The sequence below is a fragment of the Podarcis filfolensis genome (genome assembly GCF_964270895.1).
Source record: "Podarcis filfolensis genome assembly, chromosome: 15".
NCBI lineage: Eukaryota > Metazoa > Chordata > Lepidosauria > Squamata > Lacertidae > Podarcis > Podarcis filfolensis.
Genome location: NC_139618.1, coordinates 4,874,199 through 4,892,778, shown reverse-complemented (window position 1 = coordinate 4,892,778; position 18,580 = coordinate 4,874,199). Strand labels below are relative to the sequence as shown.

Sequence of the window (18,580 nt, the reverse complement as noted above, 5' to 3'; positions counted from 1 at the left end):
GTAGTACGGTCATACCTTGGGTTACAGATGCTTCAGGTTGTGCGATTTTGGGTTGCACACCGTGCCAAACCCAGAAGTACTGGAACAGGTTACTTCTGGGTTTCGGCACTTGCGCATGCACAGAAGCACTAAATCGTACTTTGAGCATGCGCAGACGTGCCGAATCACGACCCGCACGTGCACAGACGTGGCACTGCGGGTTACAAACGTACCTCCTGCACGGATCACATTCGCAACCCGAGCATCCACTGTACTGTATTTAAACTGCTACAATTGAGAGGGCCATTTCTATATCTATCTACAAAATTATGATTCACGTGAAGTTTCCCTCCATCTCATATAAGTCTCACACAAATGAGGTTGACTGGCAACTGGTTCAGGATTTACAAAAAAGAAAGAAAAAAGGAGCTTTTAACACTATGCATAACGAACTTAAGAAATTCAGTGCCACAAGATGTGTGGCAATACCCACAACTTTGTGCAATATTAGATTAGCACAAAGGGGGTAGGCCTATCAGCAACCGTTAGCCCACAGCAGCTAAATGGAGTCTCCCACACTGAAAGGCAATCTGCTTCTGACTTCTAGATAAGGAGGGACAACCACTACCATAAGACCTTCCTTGTGCGTACCCCAAAGCATCTGGGTGGCCAATGCTGGAAACCAAAATGCTGGTCCAAATTCCAGCAAGGGTCTGGCTAAATGCAGCTTAACTGCACCACCTAGAACTAGGAATCTCAACAGAGAAATGGCTCCTTCCACAGGTCCCCACATCATGTGTGCAGGTTTGCTGCTGCTCCAGATACAAAGAAAACAGCCTTCATTACAGGCCATTATCTTCCTCCCTCCCTTTCCCAAGAGCCTGCCAGTTCTCATTAAAGAGTGATTTATCTGCCCACTAAATACACCCTGTTCAAGCCGGGCTGCTTGGCATTTGATGTTGACTTTTGTATATTGTTTTGTCTTTGTTTCTTGCTCAAGCTTTAATAAAAATAGCTTTAAAAAATAAAATAAAATAAAAACCTAAATACACCACCTGTTCTGGCTTTCCTATTGCTCCCACTTGCTGCCTAGTCTTCCCATTCTAACTCCCAAGCTAGGACATGTAGTCCGATTCCAGCAGACTAATCTGGCAGCATGGAGGGGGGAAAGCAAGGAAGTATTCTTTCTTAGTGCCTTGATCAAATATTATTCCTAAAAATGCTGGAATAAATTAATTTATCTAGAGTGTACCTGCTATTTGGAGAAGGAAATTGAGGAGATAGGCTGGGCAAAGATAGTTTCAGGGTAAAACTCTCTGGACAGAGAGTTTCCAAACATGTTGCTGCCCAGGGTCTAAGTAGTTTCTTACTGGTGAGTAGCAAGTTGACACACTTTCTTCTAGGATAGAAGGGTAAAGGAAGTATAGGTTAGGGAACATACATTAGTTCCTCTGGGATGGGAGGTGGCACTTTCTTGGATCATAGCCAAGGGAGAGATGGGAAGGGAGAGAAAGCTGGCCAATACAGCAATCGATAAAAGTGTTTTACACATCCCCATCCATCTCCTTTACATGCCTCTGATGTCTTCAGACTTGGGTGAGCAACAAATTAAAAACACTAAAATGTACCAAGCAATTAAGGAACATGTGCAGCTTTGGTTGAACTCATTTGAAAGCTACTGTGTTCCACTTTTAAGTACAGGTTTTACAATGTCTCCATATGCACACATGCACACAAAAACCTCATACATACTTGGTCAGCGCTCTGTTCATATTGCATTCTTGCCAGACTCTGTCAACCACTTGATTGGCCAGCTTCCGAGGGATTTTGCCCCCATGGTGACTAATGCTTTCGGAGCTGAATATGTCAGAAATAGAAGGGAGCTTCACCCACTTCTGGGCTGAACGAGTATCAACTGAAGAGAAAGAGGGAAGGCAACACAAGAGTTAACTAGATGGTTAGATTTTATCCATCGTATCTGCTTAAACAACGCCCCCCCAAACCCCCAGTTTTTATTGCAGGGACAAAAAATCAGAGCACAAAATCAGAGGCAGCCACAGCATTTGCAGGCACCAAATAGTTGTTTTTTTTAAAACAACAACAACATTGTCTCCCTTTGAATTACTACTCTGAGACACAGCGGATAAAAAGGCACTAGAAGTGTCACATTAAATTAGGCTTCGTCTGTTTCTCATATACAAATTACAGAGCATTACACAAATTATGGTCAAGTTATTTGTTTGTTTGTATACCACCATTTCATTCATCCCCTTCATGGATCACTGCCTTGTCATGGCGAAGGGGCTTGAACAACTCCAAAAAGCTATGAGCTATGCCATGCAGGGCAACCCAAGATGGATCCACCTGGAGAAGGAACTGGCAAACCACTCCAGTATTTTGCCAAGAAAACTCCATGGGCATAAAAAAGGAGAAGCTTTGAGAAGAAAGTGAGAGTTTCCAAGGCATGCTCTGGTTCGTGGGGTCACGGAGAGTCGAACACGACTAAGACGACTAAACAACAACAGTTTCATTCATCTCTCTCTCTCAAAGCATTTTATGGCAATAAAAACATAAGATCATGCAATATAGTTAAAAATAGAAAAAAAATTGAAATAATACTTCAAATACTGAAGTATTTTGAAGTATCCTGAACAAGCACAAGTTTCAAAGTATGGAACAAAAGTAAGAGATGGTAACTAGGTTCTATCCAGTTTTGAAGCATGCACACTCAACGTGAATGGTCAGACCTACAGACACTTGTGCTCAGAAGTCTGTAGTTTTTATCATGACAGATTGCATGGAGTGCAATCTCATCTATCTCTCCTGCACATTCCTGCTTTCTACTCTCCAATTTACCATGGAAAACCTCATCAAAGCACCAGGGACTGAGAATGGACAGCAGCATGCACTCAGAAGGTATCCTTTGGATTTCATTGTCTAAGGGTAGGGGTTTGAAAGCACATGAGGCCACCACCTTGCTCAAGATGAGCAGACCTGGGTCTAGTCAGTGCCTTGGGAATCACATCAACTGCCCCTTTGGTTCCATGATGGAAGAAAGGCAGGATATAAACCTCAAAAAATAATCATGGTATTAACCATTACTTTATGTCAGGGGTCAGCAAACTTTTTCAGCAGGGGGCCGGTCCACTGTCCCTCAGACCTTGTGGGGGCCGAACTATATTTTGAAGGGGGGGGGGGAATGAACAAATTCCTATGCCCCACAAATAACCCAGAGATGCATTTTAAATAAAAGCACACATTCTACTCATGTAAAAACACGCTGATTCCCAGACCGTCTGCGGGCCGGATTTAGAAGGCGATTGGGCCGGATCCGGCCTCCGCGCCTTAGTTTGCCTACCCATGCTTTATGTCATGCTGATGAGAGGCCATTTGGGCAGGGAGAACATGTCAAAACTGTACCTCCGCTTTGTAGATTTTAAGCATGACAAAGCTGATGGATGGGGAAGTAGTTTTACTATACCTGTCTGAACCTCTTCTGGGGACGTAGGTGGAGTCAGAGTGACCGAGGACATGGCGGGATCTCTTGTGGAAGCAGGCACTTGATGGACACCCAAGCAGTTGCTTGACCCAGCAGTGCTAGGAACAGGAATGTCTGTCTGAGGAACTAAAACAAAGCATGCCGGGTATACCATCCGTACACCAGCTAAAAATAAATAAACAGAAAAAGTTTATTATGCAGTCCAACACAGGCACAAAGTACATCACTACCCACTGTAACACAAACTGCTTTTTAAGCCTTGCTTGAAACAAACAAAAAAAAAAAATCTGACAGGCAGACAATCTAAATTCTCCACCCTCATTTTATCCTCACATGCAGGAGAGGTTGGGTTGAAAGGCCACAATCAGCATCACCTAATGAGTTTCCTGGCAGAGAAAAGGTCTTCCCGCTACACAAGTGGTTTACATCATGACTGATCCTCTCATCAAGGAAACCCAGAAGTAGCTTCTCTGAAAGGCAGCGGCAGGGGAGAGTTTGGAGTATATTCTTGGTTCAAGCAGAGCGAAAGAAGGGCCAAACAAGCTTGGAGAGTGAACTAGCTGCATTTGGAACATGACCCAGAATTTTTGGAAATGTGCAGCTTTTTTACATTACATATGGGGGCTCCTTAGCAAAGTTTGAAAGCCACCACACTCCACTACACTAAGCAGTATCAATTTCAGCAACTGCTTATTAATAATAACATATGAAGCAGTAAGTAACTGTTTACAAGAGGGTCAACATTCCGTAAGGGGCAAATCTGTCAGGGAGTGTTAGCAGTGGATGTGGCCAGAGCCAAGAATGGGAAGGAACATCCCATTTTCTATCCCCCCCCCACAACCTCTGCAACTGCCTTCCTTGTCTCCCTCCTCACCCCAAAGGCTTCAGCGGGCAGACTTGGGAATAGGGGTGGGAGGAGAGGAGAGAACAGATTGCTCTTGGCCAATATCTGAACCAAGAGCCTGCAGAAGGCTTTTGAAATTAGGTTGAGAGCCTCATGAAAATTAGGTGGGGTGCAAGTGGCCCACCCCGGTTTATGAAAAGCTGCAGGAAAACTGTTTAATATGACCTGAAAATTGCCAACATCTCCCCTTTCATAGACATCCCAATGAATGACTCAGAAAATTACTAGCATCTCCACTAAGCCCTCTAAAACATGGCTTACGGTTCTCTTCAACTATGAAATCTGAAACTATTTCCGCTGTTGCATATAAATCCTTGATGGCCCCAATCATTTTGCCCATGCCTCAATTATTCTTCTGCCCAGTGCTGGGCTAAAAGCATGTTACTTGTCAATGATGCAATATAACTTATCTACCTTTTCTTTTTCTCCACTAAAAGCTGTAAGACTCCTTGTCATCTTCCTCATAAATCCTACTCTAGTTTGTCTTATAATAGTGCCACTCTTCTCAGTGAAAATGCTTTAAATTTCAATCCATCCTACCGCCATTCTTCTTCTTTTTAAAGTTAAATAACGACATACGCTTCATTGTGACTTATAATTCCTCTGACACTCTTAAAGCAAATTCTCAATTGTTTTCACTCTAGGAGGTCAGTTTTGTAAATTTTGGCAACTAACCTTAATGCTAAAAGAAGCACAATTTCTTATGACTGCTTACAATATTTCCCTTTCCTTCATCTAAGAATCTCAAGATAGTATACATGGTTCTCATCCATCAATTTACCTTTTAATGACATTGTGAAGTTTATCAGGCCAAGAAATATATTGACCAGCACAATGGGTGACTGCTATGCAAGAGGACTTGGGTAGCCAATGTATTACAGCCTTGTAGGACTCCCAGCTCCCACCAGCCCCATAGCCAATGGTCAGAGATTATAGAAACTTTGGCGGGCACCAAATATATAGGGATGTGGGTGTGGGTGTATGAATGCCACACCTACCTTCCTCTAAGCCTTCCTTCCCCTTTGCATTACCAACCACAAACTGTTTCCTTTGTTTTAAAATGTTCCATGATCAGATCTGTCTGACATCTTGTGCTCCCACTACAATCCATGCTCTTGGTGTTTGTTGTTTTTACACTTTCTTTCCCTCCATTTGCTCTAGTTTACCTTGACATTCTATGTAATAACCTGCTCATAGTTTTAGCGTTCAGTTTTTCAGCAAAGCTTTTGAATCCTTTTAACCTTACGATTATCTCAAACAAACTATACTAGTTCCCATTTAAACAAAAACTAGTGGGATATCAGAACTATGACAATTATTTATTAGACATTACCGTTGTGCCCAGCTCTTGCTTAGAAGGAAGAAACAGGAGTCACCAATTTTAACTTTAGCAGCAAGACCTTTTTTAAAACAGGCAATTAACAGCTCCTAAATTGGTGCTCTCCTGTCCCATTCCTGATAAAGATAGCTCATCAGCAATATTTTTAATAACACTGCAACACTTATAGAATCATTTAGTTGATTTAAAGACATAGTCTGATTAAAAGAATGTTTTTTTTTTAAACAAGGCAACAGCCCAATTTTTTTACATTTCCAACCCCTAGTGTCTGTTCCAATTTACACAAAGGTGACCAATAAGAATTGGGGGGGGGGGGGTTGTTACTACTAAATCCACACTACATATGAACTAAGTAAGTTTTCACAAGTGAAGACCATCTTGACTGTCTGGTGACATGAGATTTCATCAGAGAGCGGAAAGCTGCATTAGGCACTTCAAAAATAGTAATTAAATAAAGCAATTTCATTTGTTGGAGGCAGGTAGGGAACTTGTGACCCTCCAGGTGTTGCTGGACTAGACTACTCATCACCAATGGCCATGCTGGCTGAAGCTGATGGGAGCTGGGAATCCAACAGTATCTGGAGGGCTACAGTCCCTCCCACCACTGGTTTAGGGATTTAAAAAGCTTTCGTACCAACAAGGACTTCCACAGCAGCGAGGGAGTCATCCTCCCAATCCATTTCTTCTTGCTTTTCCTCCAATCCCTCCTTCAGGTTGGATGTGATAGGATAGAACTGTTTCCATTCCCCAATCAGTTTTTTCGTAGCTGAATCAGACAACTTGAACGACTGTCCAGTGAGTGTACCATTTAATCCAAAGGGACTTAGAATAACTACAAATACAAAGAACAAGGACATTTGTCATTCACCAGCACCACCCCAAAAAGATCTGCAATGTATACCCAAGGGCGGTTGGTGTGTCAAGGGGCTAAGCTTCCATGTGCAGTAAATTTGCAAGGGAAGTTAAAACTTTTTAAGGATTCCAGTACAAAATCTATTTTGCTGGATGGCTTGCCAAAGCCTGGCTACCATCACTGCCCCCATGAAGGGCTGCAAAGGCTCTTATTTGAGATCAGTTTCAGTGGCTAAAGTTAAGCAGCTATTAGAAGCTTTAGGGTGAACATTCCAGTTCAGAATATTTACAAGAATCATTACCAAAGCCTGCAAGGCAGGGCAGAATAAAAAATAGCCAATGTAATTAGTCAATAGCATGGGATGCCATGGGTAGCTCCAACCCTCCCGCTGATTTAATCCAAGGGCAATTCAAGGACACATTCCAGTCAGGCAAAAACATTCAAGAAGGCTATGAAGAAGGACTAGACTATATTAGGCGTGTGGCCTTGAGCAAATTCCAGGGGCCAGATTCACCCACACACCTGGGTCTGAGGTTCCCCAGCACTGTTCTATGCTCATTTTTCTTTGGAAATTTCCAACTAAGGCTAAAAGCTGAATATTGCTTCGTATTAAGGGAAGTTCCACTATCTTTCCTTTTTATTTTTTATAAAAATGTTTACATAACACTATTAATAAGAGAATATGAGAATGGTTTACAAAAATTATATATAATGCAATGCAAATATATATATATATTTATAAAGTTAAAACCAGAAATCAGCTAAGTTTTATGGAAAGGTATAGTCTTATTTGCCTGGATAGGACAAAAAGAATGTAAGTTTTCAGCAGGTGTTTAAAAGTTCGAACAGAAGGTTCCTGCTCAATCCCTATTGGCAGAGTATTCCATAATACTGGACTGATACTAAAGCAGGGGTAGGCAACCTAAAGTCCTTGGGCCACAAGTGTGCTTTTTTGCTCCTTTCCCCCTTCTCCTGCACACAGAATTTAAGGCTTTCCATCTTGGTTTGCAGTAAGTGTAAACCATAGTTTCCTGGGAAACAAGGAATGTCAATCATCTTCAGACTACAGCTTGAAATCACAATTTGTGAACAAACCAGTTTGCACAAATCATTTTTCAGGGTTCAGAAAGAATGACAAAGGAGCAGGAGGCTTCTAATCTCAACACATAGTTCAGCGTTATGAATAGCCTCTTAACTCTGACAAAGTTTGAAATCTCCACTTAAAAGCACCGTTTTAAATCTCAGAAACAATTCTGTGCTTTAATTAGCAGGGTAGACTGTGCTCTACTGTGCTGCATGGCAGCAAGGAGCCATCCTCACCTGACGATCTCAGGACAAGGACTTATTGTCCCTCATTAAAATGTATGTGTACTGAAACAGGGTGAGTTATGTAAGAATCAGTGTACCATAACAGCAGATAGAAATTCATCCAAACGTCTGATATAGAAACGCATTGTAAGAGATCAGCAGTAGGGAACAATTTTCTCTAATACAGGAGAGGTGAATGGATTTTTTTTTTTTAAAGAAACACCAGTAACATCTACTGAAACACAGATTGCAAGCTGCTAAGTACAGGTTAGGCTCAAATTATTTTCTTTTTTTTTTAATAATAGGGGAAACCTGGTAACAAGAGAAGGGTGATCTCTAAAAGCGTCATAAACTGGTCTATGTTAGGAAAGTTACCCTTCAACAGTTGGCAGCAGCCGACAGACAGCTGAAAAACTGCTGAACATGAGTGTGTTTTTAAACTTGCATGTAGAGGAACCAGTCAAAAAATAAGTTCAGGGTCATTCCAGGAATAAAACATATGAGATCCATTTACTGCCATCAAGAAGTTCTGGGTTTTAGTGCAACATATAGGCATCAACACTCAAGAATCTCGACGCATCCTTAACAAGAATAGCTTATTAGGTTGCATTACAGGAAGCTCCAGTGCCATTTCACACATTGCTAAGAGGCAAACACAGGCAAGGCCATCAGGTGTACGTCCCAAAAGCTATAGCCAATCAGTGTTTCTTGGCAAGAGTACCTGTACAATACATATTTGCTGCAGCTGACATTAATGTACTATGTGAAATGACACATAGATTAAAAACCACATTTTGCCTATTGTTTACAGCAGCCTCCCCCAACCTCATGCGTTCCTGATGTTCTGGACTACAACTCCCATCCTCTCAGATATGTGGCCATGCTGGTTGGAACTGATGAGAGTTGGAATCTAAAACATCTAGAGGGGACCAGGTTAGGGAATACTGAATTGAAGATTCTCATATTTTGTTGGAAGTTCAAAATGGATCTTTCAAGACAGCTATTCCTGACAAAGCTGAGTGTTCAGAATAACTAATAAAAAAGAAAACTAAAATCCAGGAGAGAATCTGCAAACTTATTAAGACATTTTCATCAGTCTTGTGATTAACCTCTACTCCAGGGGTCAGCAACCTTTTTTGGTGGTGGGCCAGTCCACCATCCCTCAGACCTTGTTGGGGGCTGGACTTTTTGGGGGGGGTGGGAATGAACGAATTCCTATGACCCACAAATAACCCAGAGATGCATTTCAAATAAAAGGACATGTTCTACTCATGTAAAAACACGCTGATTCCCAGACCGTCCGTGGGCCGGATAGAAAAGGTGATTGGGCCGCATCCGGCCCCCGGGCCTTAGGTTGCCTACCCCTGCTCATCGCCCTCTTGCTACAAAGCCTTCATTTAGATAACAGAAAACAGTCTGTCCAAAAAGGACACAATTAATCTCTGGAGTCAATGAAAGGAACCTACCTTGAAAAGGGCTGTTAGACTGCTGGGCCAGGGTGAGATGTTCTTCACTAACAAAGTACACAGGTTGGTGCTGGTTGATTTCCACGCTGGTACAAACATTGCTGTCCCCGTGCAAGAAGAAGGTGAAGGAGCAGGACAAATGTTCGCTAAGAAAGCAGCAGAAGGAAATCAAGGTGATTAGTCCAAGCAGGCATCCCAAGAAAATAAAAGGCGCAATATTTCTTTATGAACTGCCTAAGTAAGTTCTCTGTGCAGCTTACAGTAAGTAAGAAAAAAACATAAACCTTAACACATAAATACAGTATAAAAAGAATCCCTCATTCACATCACTGAAGTTAAAATACAGATATAAAAATTGAGAGGCCCTTCAAAAGATTATTTGAATGTATAGAAGAAAGGAATTGGGGGGGGGGGGAGAGGAATACATTCCCAACTCAAAATGGAGGGACTATATTTTTGTCCTGCCCCAAGCAAGTGGTCAGGAATCCCTTAGTCAAACCAGTATCATCGGCATTCCACACCATACACATCAACTGATGAGCAAGATCACACCTTTTGATGCAGACCAGAGATAAAGAACCTATTGTTCTCCAGCTGTTGTTGGCCTACAACTCCCATCATCCCTAGCCACTGGTCACACCAGTTGGGGTTGCTGGTTGCTGGAATCCAACAACATCTGGAGTATCCTAGGTTCCCCATCCCTGATGTAGACATTTCCATCCTCTACTGCACAGAGCAGAAACTGGAGGCCCCAGGACCAAATCAAGCCCTCTTAATACCAGTCCCCACTTCCCAGTTAAAAAAATCACAGACCAGAGGAATGTGTGGAGAAGCAGTTTAACAGTGGCTACAGCAACTGGACTTTGCTGGGTCCAATTTTATAGGGACCATCTGAGCACAGTTACTTAGTTACTGACTGAGGCTATGCAACACACTTGTTCATGCAGCATGATACATTATCACCACAAGCTAGCACAGAAAGGACTAAGTGCAGCTGGTACCTTGTGTCCTTAGCCAATAGACTTTGCAGAAACATTTGAGATAAATTTCTTTCAAGATTTAAAAAGGTCCACAGTTCCCATTTGTAAAAGGGATTACGTTGTTTAAGACCACCAATTGTGTCTTTAGTCTTAAAAATTTCAGAGCTAACAAGAAAATTAGTGCAACAGCACCTCAGAAAGCGGAAGAATATAAACTACAACACTTTGGGGAAAGGTATATTTAACCAGGCTGTTTAAAATTAATCTATTTGTTTACACTCCATTATCTTCAATGACTAATGAGCATTTCAGAAAACAAAAGGTCTTGACTAAGGATTCAGACACTCTTCTCTTCAATTAAGTTGTAAGAGACTTAATGCATATGCTCCAAGGCATCCTTGGCAATCTTCAAACAAAAACCTGCAAAGTAACTCATTCTTAGCTGTCCTTAAGTAAACAAAAGCCTGGAAAATTCAGCACATGCGTCAGGAACTTTAAATCCACTTGTACAGCTGCCGCCACCTCCACACACACACTTGTGTAGTTGACTGAAAGGAACAATTTAATAAAGAAAGATCATGTTGGTACTGCCTACATGATAAATAGACTTAACTTGGGAAACCTAGATATATCAGAGACAAAGGTTTAACTATCTTCTCAAGACCATTTCACATATTACAAAGATGTTGGTAACCAAAGATACTCTCTGCCAAGGGGCAGCAGACATTCACAACTACAGAGCAAGTACACAGTTCATTTTAGATGCTTCACACTTTATATGGCTGGGGGAAACTTTACACATTATGTTTTTGAAGTAAATTAAAATAGTCATCAATAATAACAAATCATATTCAGTAGGCACCTAAAAACATAACCAAACTGGAGCAAGTCCCTATCTGTGGACATATATATAGCAGAAACTTAATTGATGCTCTGTTAATACGGCTAACATGGCTTCCCACAAAGAATCCTGCGGACTGCAATTAACAGAGGATGCTGAGACTTCTTCATTAGACCTCCTCACCCTACCTCTGGCCTTGTACAAGTAACATTCCCAGGGGAGCAGGAATGATTATCGTATTAATATAATGATTATTATATCAATTTAATGGTGCAATTCTATATATGCTTACCTAGAAGACAGCTACATTGAATTCAATGGGGAGGGACTACAGCACAATGATAGAGCACATGCTTTGGATGTAGAAGGTCCCAGGTTCAATCCAGTTAAAAAGGACCAGATAGCAGCTGAGGGGAAAGACTCATCTTTGGCTAAGACCCTGGAGAGCTGCTCCCAGACAGAGTATACATTACTGGGCTAAATAGGCAAACGGTCTGAACTCATACAAAACAACTCCCTGTGGTTCTATGTAACAGAATATTTATTCTCAAGTATGCATGCATGTTACATCCATGTGCTCTTGGTATCAGTTACCTATCTATAAAATGGCAATAGGGACTTCTCTACAGAGGTAAATGAGAAGCATCAGAAAGTGAGGATCATAAATCACTGTGTACACCAAGTGTGTTGATGAGAAAGTCAAAACAAAAGAGCTTTGTTCTCAAATCTGAAATGTAATGCCCTGGAAATGGAAATGTGCACACAAGAACTAGGGGAAATGTTTTGTTTTTGAAACTGGAATTAAAAACATCCTGAATGGAGGGGAGGGGGAATCACCAGCCAGAGTGTCCTAAAGACTTACAACTTTAAAAAAGTAACACTATTTTTGTTCCAGATCTTTACTCGGTTTCACAGGGGGAAAAAGTTTTGTGTGAGTGCTATGACCAGAACTCACTCTCCTTCTTTACCTATATCAAGGGTTCTCCTAACAAGTAATGAAACTACACATTTATACACAGAGAGAGACAGAGAAAACATTAATTTCTTTCTCTCACACACATCCTTCTTGCTTGGTGGCAGGGCAGAGGGATCACAAGTACCAGTACTACAAAGGAAGGATTTTGGTGATTTACAATTAGCATTCAGAGATCTAAAAATTGAGAGATAAAAAAATGGCATTTCCATACCCTCTCAATAAAGCCTCTCAGTAAATGGTACAAATCCTATATTTATAGAACTAACACAAAAAATATAAGAAAAATCAAAGCTATATGGGAGAGCTGAATTTTAGTCAGTCCCAAATCACTTTCACCCACACAGCTCAGACCCTGGAGCTATTGCTCCATCCAATGACAGCTTGAAACTGAAACCTTGATTTCTCCTCTCTCTCACCTAGCAAAAGCAGGAGAAGATGGCATATTTAATTAGGAAATTAAGCTCAGTAGGCAAGTGCTAAGATTCAACAGCACCCATTTCTTTGCAATTGCAGCAGGTAATGTACCTAATTTGTGTTTGGGTTGCAATGGTGCCTATTTGACCAAAATTCTAAAAGCCATGCTAGTTCCTCAAGCGCACACACGCGCACACACACACACTGGGGAAGCGGTTTCACATCTGTCATAGAAAGAGATATCACATGAAACCCCACCTCTAAATCAAAGACATCAGAAAATAGGAGTGTGTTCAGATCACCAGTCAAACATAAAATCTACTGTTTTATGTTTTGTGTTGGGTACTTCCCTTCTGTGCCATTCATATGCTACAGCTCTCAACTGTCATGTCAATAATGGTTTATCATTATCCCTTATAGTATTAAACTCCCGGGGGGGGGGGAATACCCCAAACACTGACAAAAGCAGAGAAATCACTGTATAGTCAAGATGTTGTCCTTACGTCAGGGGCAGTCTGTGCTGGATCTTCCAGCACTAGCTCAGAACACTTCCAGCACTCATTTTCAGCTGGGCATGTGCCAGTTCTTATGCAGCTGCATCAAACAACTTTCACAGTTTAGCTCAGACAACTGAAAAAACTAAACTGAGCAGATTTATCACCACTAAAAAAAAAAAGCAAACAAACAAGCAAAAACCCCAGCAAACCTGGCAAGACCCAAAGTCACAATTCAAATTATGAGCAATGAAGCTGCTGCATTTGAATAATTAGGGAGGTTACCTAGTTCTTTTGAGAAAGCTGCAAATCTAAGAGGCAGGTACTACCTCAGTAAGGCATGATAGAACTGTTTTTGAAGAGAAACAGCCTAAAAAATAATTAAAAGTGGGAAGCATAGCCCCAAAGGAATGCACTCTGTGCTACCAGACAGGCATTCACAGGAGAGCATCAGAATGAAAACAAGATCATAAGAATATACGAGCCCTGCTGGATCAGAAGGAAAAAATGCTATCAAGTTCAGCATTCTGTTCTCACTGTGGCCAAGCAGAGCACAGCAGTATTCTCCTGCTTGTAATCTCAGTAGCAGGTATTCAGTTATTAGTGTGCCAGCAACTCCCATCAAGCGTACTATATTTACCGATATTTTCTACATCTAAGCGAGGGCAGAATCACAGACACAAGACGAGGTTCACAGTTTAGCAGGCTTAGCTTATTCACCATGGGTGGCACTCAATGTTAGTCATACTCATTGAAATCAATGGTCTGCTCTCTGTATTACATAGCTGGATATCACCTAATGGGTATAATCCAAATTAAAGTACTTTGAAGTCCCAATAATTTCAATGGGAGAGATTAAAGCAGCTGCTAAATATTTCTGCTGATGGCAATGGAGCACAGAAGTGCTTCTGAGCAGGTGTGTGCAGCAACTGAACTTCCAGCATCCACTGTCTTATTAGCATTGCAGCAAATTCTTTAATTGGGTCTTCCATATCTTTAATTTAAAAAAAAAAAAAATCCAAGCAGTGTGTCGTGTTAAGAGAATAAATATCACTCAGTAGCTACCACATATTTCTGCAATCAAGAAGCTGAATTTTGGTTACCTGTTTCAGGCTGCCTGTTTCAATTCTGAAACCGTTTTGCTTAACAAAATAAAGAACAATGAGAAACACACAGTTGCCACCAGGGAAAAAAAGCATAAAAGTTCTTATATTTTCTTAAATTAAAAAAGAGAGGTGACTGTAGAGTTATTGAAGAAGTTCCAGAAATGAGCTTCTGCCTTGCATGCGGGAGGTTCCAATGTTCAATCCCTAGCACCTCCACTAGCTGTACTGGTGCCAGTCAGTACAAACCTAGCAATCCACAGGCAGCGGACAGACCAGCTGCAGAGCAGTCAATAATATATGTGCTTGGACTGCACTACCCTAAGACTAAGACTAACACTAGCCTAAGACTGCAACTTTCATAAACCAGCGCAGTCTGCTCATTTCCCCCTCAAAAATTGCCAGTTAAAGGAGCCCTTCTCCATGACCTCACCTGGCCTGAGGCTCATGACTTTCATAATACAGTACTGGTTGTGATAATGATGCCAGTACTGGAGGAAAAAATGGTTTATCAAGTGGTTTGCTGAGACCTGCGGTAATTTTTACGTGTACTGAGCAAGACATACCGGTAGTCTGATTTGGTATACACAACTTATCCAAACTGCAACATGGAAACAAAGCTTAAGGAGAAGCATGTCCTTCTACACAAAATATTAAAATGTTACCTAGGAAACAGTTAACAGATAAGTATGCATGATTTTTTCCATAACATACTGTTTTTATATGTTTGACAGGAATTATTTTAAGGAATGTAGTGAAAGACGAAAAGCAAACAAACTAGTACTAGAAATGGTCACTAAAGTTGCTGTCCTATACAAGTCCTATGGAACTTAAAGTGGCTTATGGCTGAGCAGACCTGTATAGGATTACAGTATTATTGTATAGGAGTTTACAGGACTTGTATAGGACTGCACTGTTATTGTAGCAGTATTAAGATCTGCACAGGACAATCTGTAGGATTTCACAGATATAAAACAGAGGAATTTTCTCTATCTTGTAGTAATTAAGCAAATCTTAAAGGATACACATGCTTTGATGATTATGGAGAACTCCTTGTTGACAGAGAAGAAAAAACACAACATTGTATTAACAGTTTGTTTTCACAAGACCACTTGCTAGCTTTATCTGATATACTAATGATTTCATATGCACATCTTCCTTAACCCACTGGTACCAGCAGACCATAGACTGGAACTTTCCATTCTCAGAATTTTTCCAGAAAACAGCATGGAGTTCTACTGCTGGATCTTTTTAAACACACTCAATAAAGCCATTCTAGAAACCTAAATTATTTCTTTGACCTGTGATTCTATTAATTTCACAATAGACTCTGTTATCTCCTTGCAATCTCAAAGGCCAACCACATAGAATATGTCAAACTAAAAGGAGCCATATGTTGTTCTTTGCATTTGTCTGTCTTGAGAGACCACAGAACACGCCTCTGGGGATAAAGTCAAACCACTGCATTAGCAGCACCTAAGTGACTTTCCCAGTGCACAAGTCATACATATACACAGTATGTATGGGGAGGTCCAGGGCTGCCCGGACAACCAGACCTCCCTCTCAGCCTCACTGGTCCAAAGGAAAGCAGAGCACCTGCTAGGCTGCAGTAGCTGTGGGAGGAAGGAGGTGTACAAGGCATCATTCAACCATCTTAGGGACTCCACTCTGGATTTGTGCAGGGTTTACTCCTTAGCATTAGCTTCTCCTGAAGATATCCAAAAGACAGGGGAGGTTTAGGTTGAGTTTCCTTCTCCTAGATGGGCTACCTTCCTAGGTTGATAAGCCCCATCTGCCCCTGATTTCCCTCTACAGCACATACAGAAACCGCCTTCTTGACTACTGGACCCATGATTGACCTCAATCTGCCAGAGCCTGCCTTCACATGCAGTAGATGTTCCTAAATCACCAAAGAGTTGAGACTCTTCGGCTACCCTCATCTTGTTTAGTTAGGGCTGTCCTGAATTTCCTGGACATAGGCAGGATTTGCCCTCCAACAATGGTGTCCGGGTAGAATTTTCTAGCACCCCCGGGGGGAAAAGCTCCACAACTTTATCACTTTTTAAAAAATATGGAAACCCTAATTTAGTCAGCTAGTCAAAGTCATTTACCATGGTGTGGCACAGTCACATGGTGACAGCTTCCAGGAGTCACAAGCGAGAGCAGGGTGCAGGGCTGGGGACCACAACTTACGCAACAATAGGGTAATAATGTTAAGATATAATGGAAGCTGGGAGAAGTATGGAATCTGGGGTGCCTTAGTTAACCCCACTACCACAATATTATATATGCTTCCTTCAATTTATAATTTGCAGCTTCATTTCATAAGATAAATAGACATTACATGAATGTGCAGAAGTATTGTCCTATCTGCATAAAACGTATACTCTAGGTATGCATAGGCAAGTTGTGCTAACAAGCTTCATTTACAAAACAAGCAAGCAAAAGTCTTGTGCTAAATGTACTCACACAGCTCACCTCTAATTCCATCACAACCAAATGCTCCCAACAGAGCTCAGTTTCTAAAATGCATTGTTGCATAACTCAAGTGACATAATGGGTATCATAAGAGCTAAATAAAACAGTTTCAATGTTGTAATTCACTTCTTTCAAATGACTATACTTAGGAAGTACGACAAGATATATATCATGCATACCGCTTTGAGCATGTTAAACATTTAGTAGATTCTCAGTGCCTAAAACTATGAAATGGAAATGCATGCTTTTCAGCCTTAAAATATTCAAAATAAATTTCAATAAAAATCATTTCAAAGTAAAAATTGGAATTTTATAACATTTAAGCCACATTAAATGTGTTCCATCCGCCCTACTAAATAGTTAACTACTTTTAGTAAGCAATCAATATTATCCAGTTGGCAGAAAACCGATAATAAATTTCATGGTGCTTGGGGAAGTAATTAAGAATTTCACAAAATCTTACAGAAACAATAGGGATGCAAGTTTTATTACAAGGCAATAACATTAGTTGAGTTATTGGGAATTTATGGGGGACACTCAAGAGCAATTATAGATCATTACAGAGGAATCTGCATCCTAACCTATTTCATATTTTCACAATATAACCATTACAGATATTTGGAGGGGGGTATTCATACTATTTTAGAATGCTTTTATTATTGGAATAAGCAAGATATAATATGTGATCTTCTAGCCAATGGAAATACAGTAGTAGTAGTAATAGTAGTAGTAGTAGTAATAGTAGTAGTAGTAGTAGTAGTAGTAGAAGAAGAAGAAGAAGAAGAAGAAATAATTAGCTAATATTTAGGGACTAGAAAAGATGCCCTAAACATAGTCAAGAAAAATGAGGGGGCAAACTAATGCCAGTGTACTAGAAGAAGCAAAGATCATCAGTGTTGAAGCAATGATTCTTCAACATCAACTTCATTGGACTGGTCATGTTGTTCGGATGCCTGATTATTGTCTTCCAAAGCAACTACTCTATTCCAATCTTAAAAATGGAAAGTGTAATGCTGGTGGTCAACAAAAGAGGTTTAAAGACTGTCTCAAGGCAAATCTAAAAAAATGTAGGATAAACACCAACAATTGGGAAACACCGGCCTGCGAGTACTCCAATTAGAGAACAGCCTTTACCATAGTGTCATGAACTTTGAAAACACTCAGGATGAAAGGGAGAAACAAGCTAAAAGGAAGACATGTTTGGCAAACCCTCACCATGATCAACTCCTGCCCAGAAACCTATGTCCCCACTGTGGAAGGATGTGTGGATCCAGAATTGGCCTCCACAGTCACCTATGGACATACCACTAAGACCCTGTTAACGGTAGACAATCTTGCCCAGCTACGAGTGATCGCCAAAGAAAAAGATGTTAACTAATCTTACCATTATAAAAAAGTTCCAAAAAACATGTATAGGCCTTTAACAAATTGTTCTTTTGTTTACTTTTTAAAAAGATGGAAACAAGATTATACTCTGGGAGTTACACAACAGCCAGATAACTGATCATGTGGAGAAGCCCGCCATGTCTCCTAGTCATGATTGATACCACTTCACAGCATGGTCTTTCAAAGTATTTTACATAAGGTACTTTACACCCTCAAGGCTGAACAAAATTAATAATTTTAATCTGGGTTGCTGGAAATGTGGTACTGTAAATGCTGTATTTATGTGTTGCTGGCAGATATGTTCCAAGGTTAAATGGATTTGGACAAATAAAATAAGCAAGTTAGAAGATTCAATACTTCTAAATGCTTTTGATTTTTTGGTGGGCTACAAATTGAAACTTCAAAAGATGTCAGACCTAAGGAAATTAATTTGGCTTTAATATATACTGGGGAAAATCTGGATAATAAATTTTAATGTTTGATAGCCAACAGTGAGGGATGATGAAAGTTACAGTTAAGTGTATCTGGAGGACTACAGAATCCCCATCCCTGTTTCAAAA

The 18,580-nt window shown here is 40.6% G+C and overlaps 1 protein-coding gene across 1 annotated transcript in view; it reads right to left on the bottom strand.

The window, feature by feature from the left end:
- MED13 (mediator complex subunit 13) overlaps positions 1 to 18,580 on the bottom strand; it is a 103,098-nt gene that overhangs the window by 39,905 nt on the left and 44,613 nt on the right. Inside the window, exons 4-7 of the mRNA XM_083587373.1 lie at positions 9,349 to 9,494; positions 6,356 to 6,553; positions 3,461 to 3,643; positions 1,732 to 1,894 (exon numbers count right to left, since the gene is read on the bottom strand). Of these exons, the coding sequence (XP_083443499.1) occupies positions 1,732 to 1,894; positions 3,461 to 3,643; positions 6,356 to 6,553; positions 9,349 to 9,494 (690 nt within the window). The remainder of the gene's footprint in view (positions 1 to 1,731; positions 1,895 to 3,460; positions 3,644 to 6,355; positions 6,554 to 9,348; positions 9,495 to 18,580) is intronic.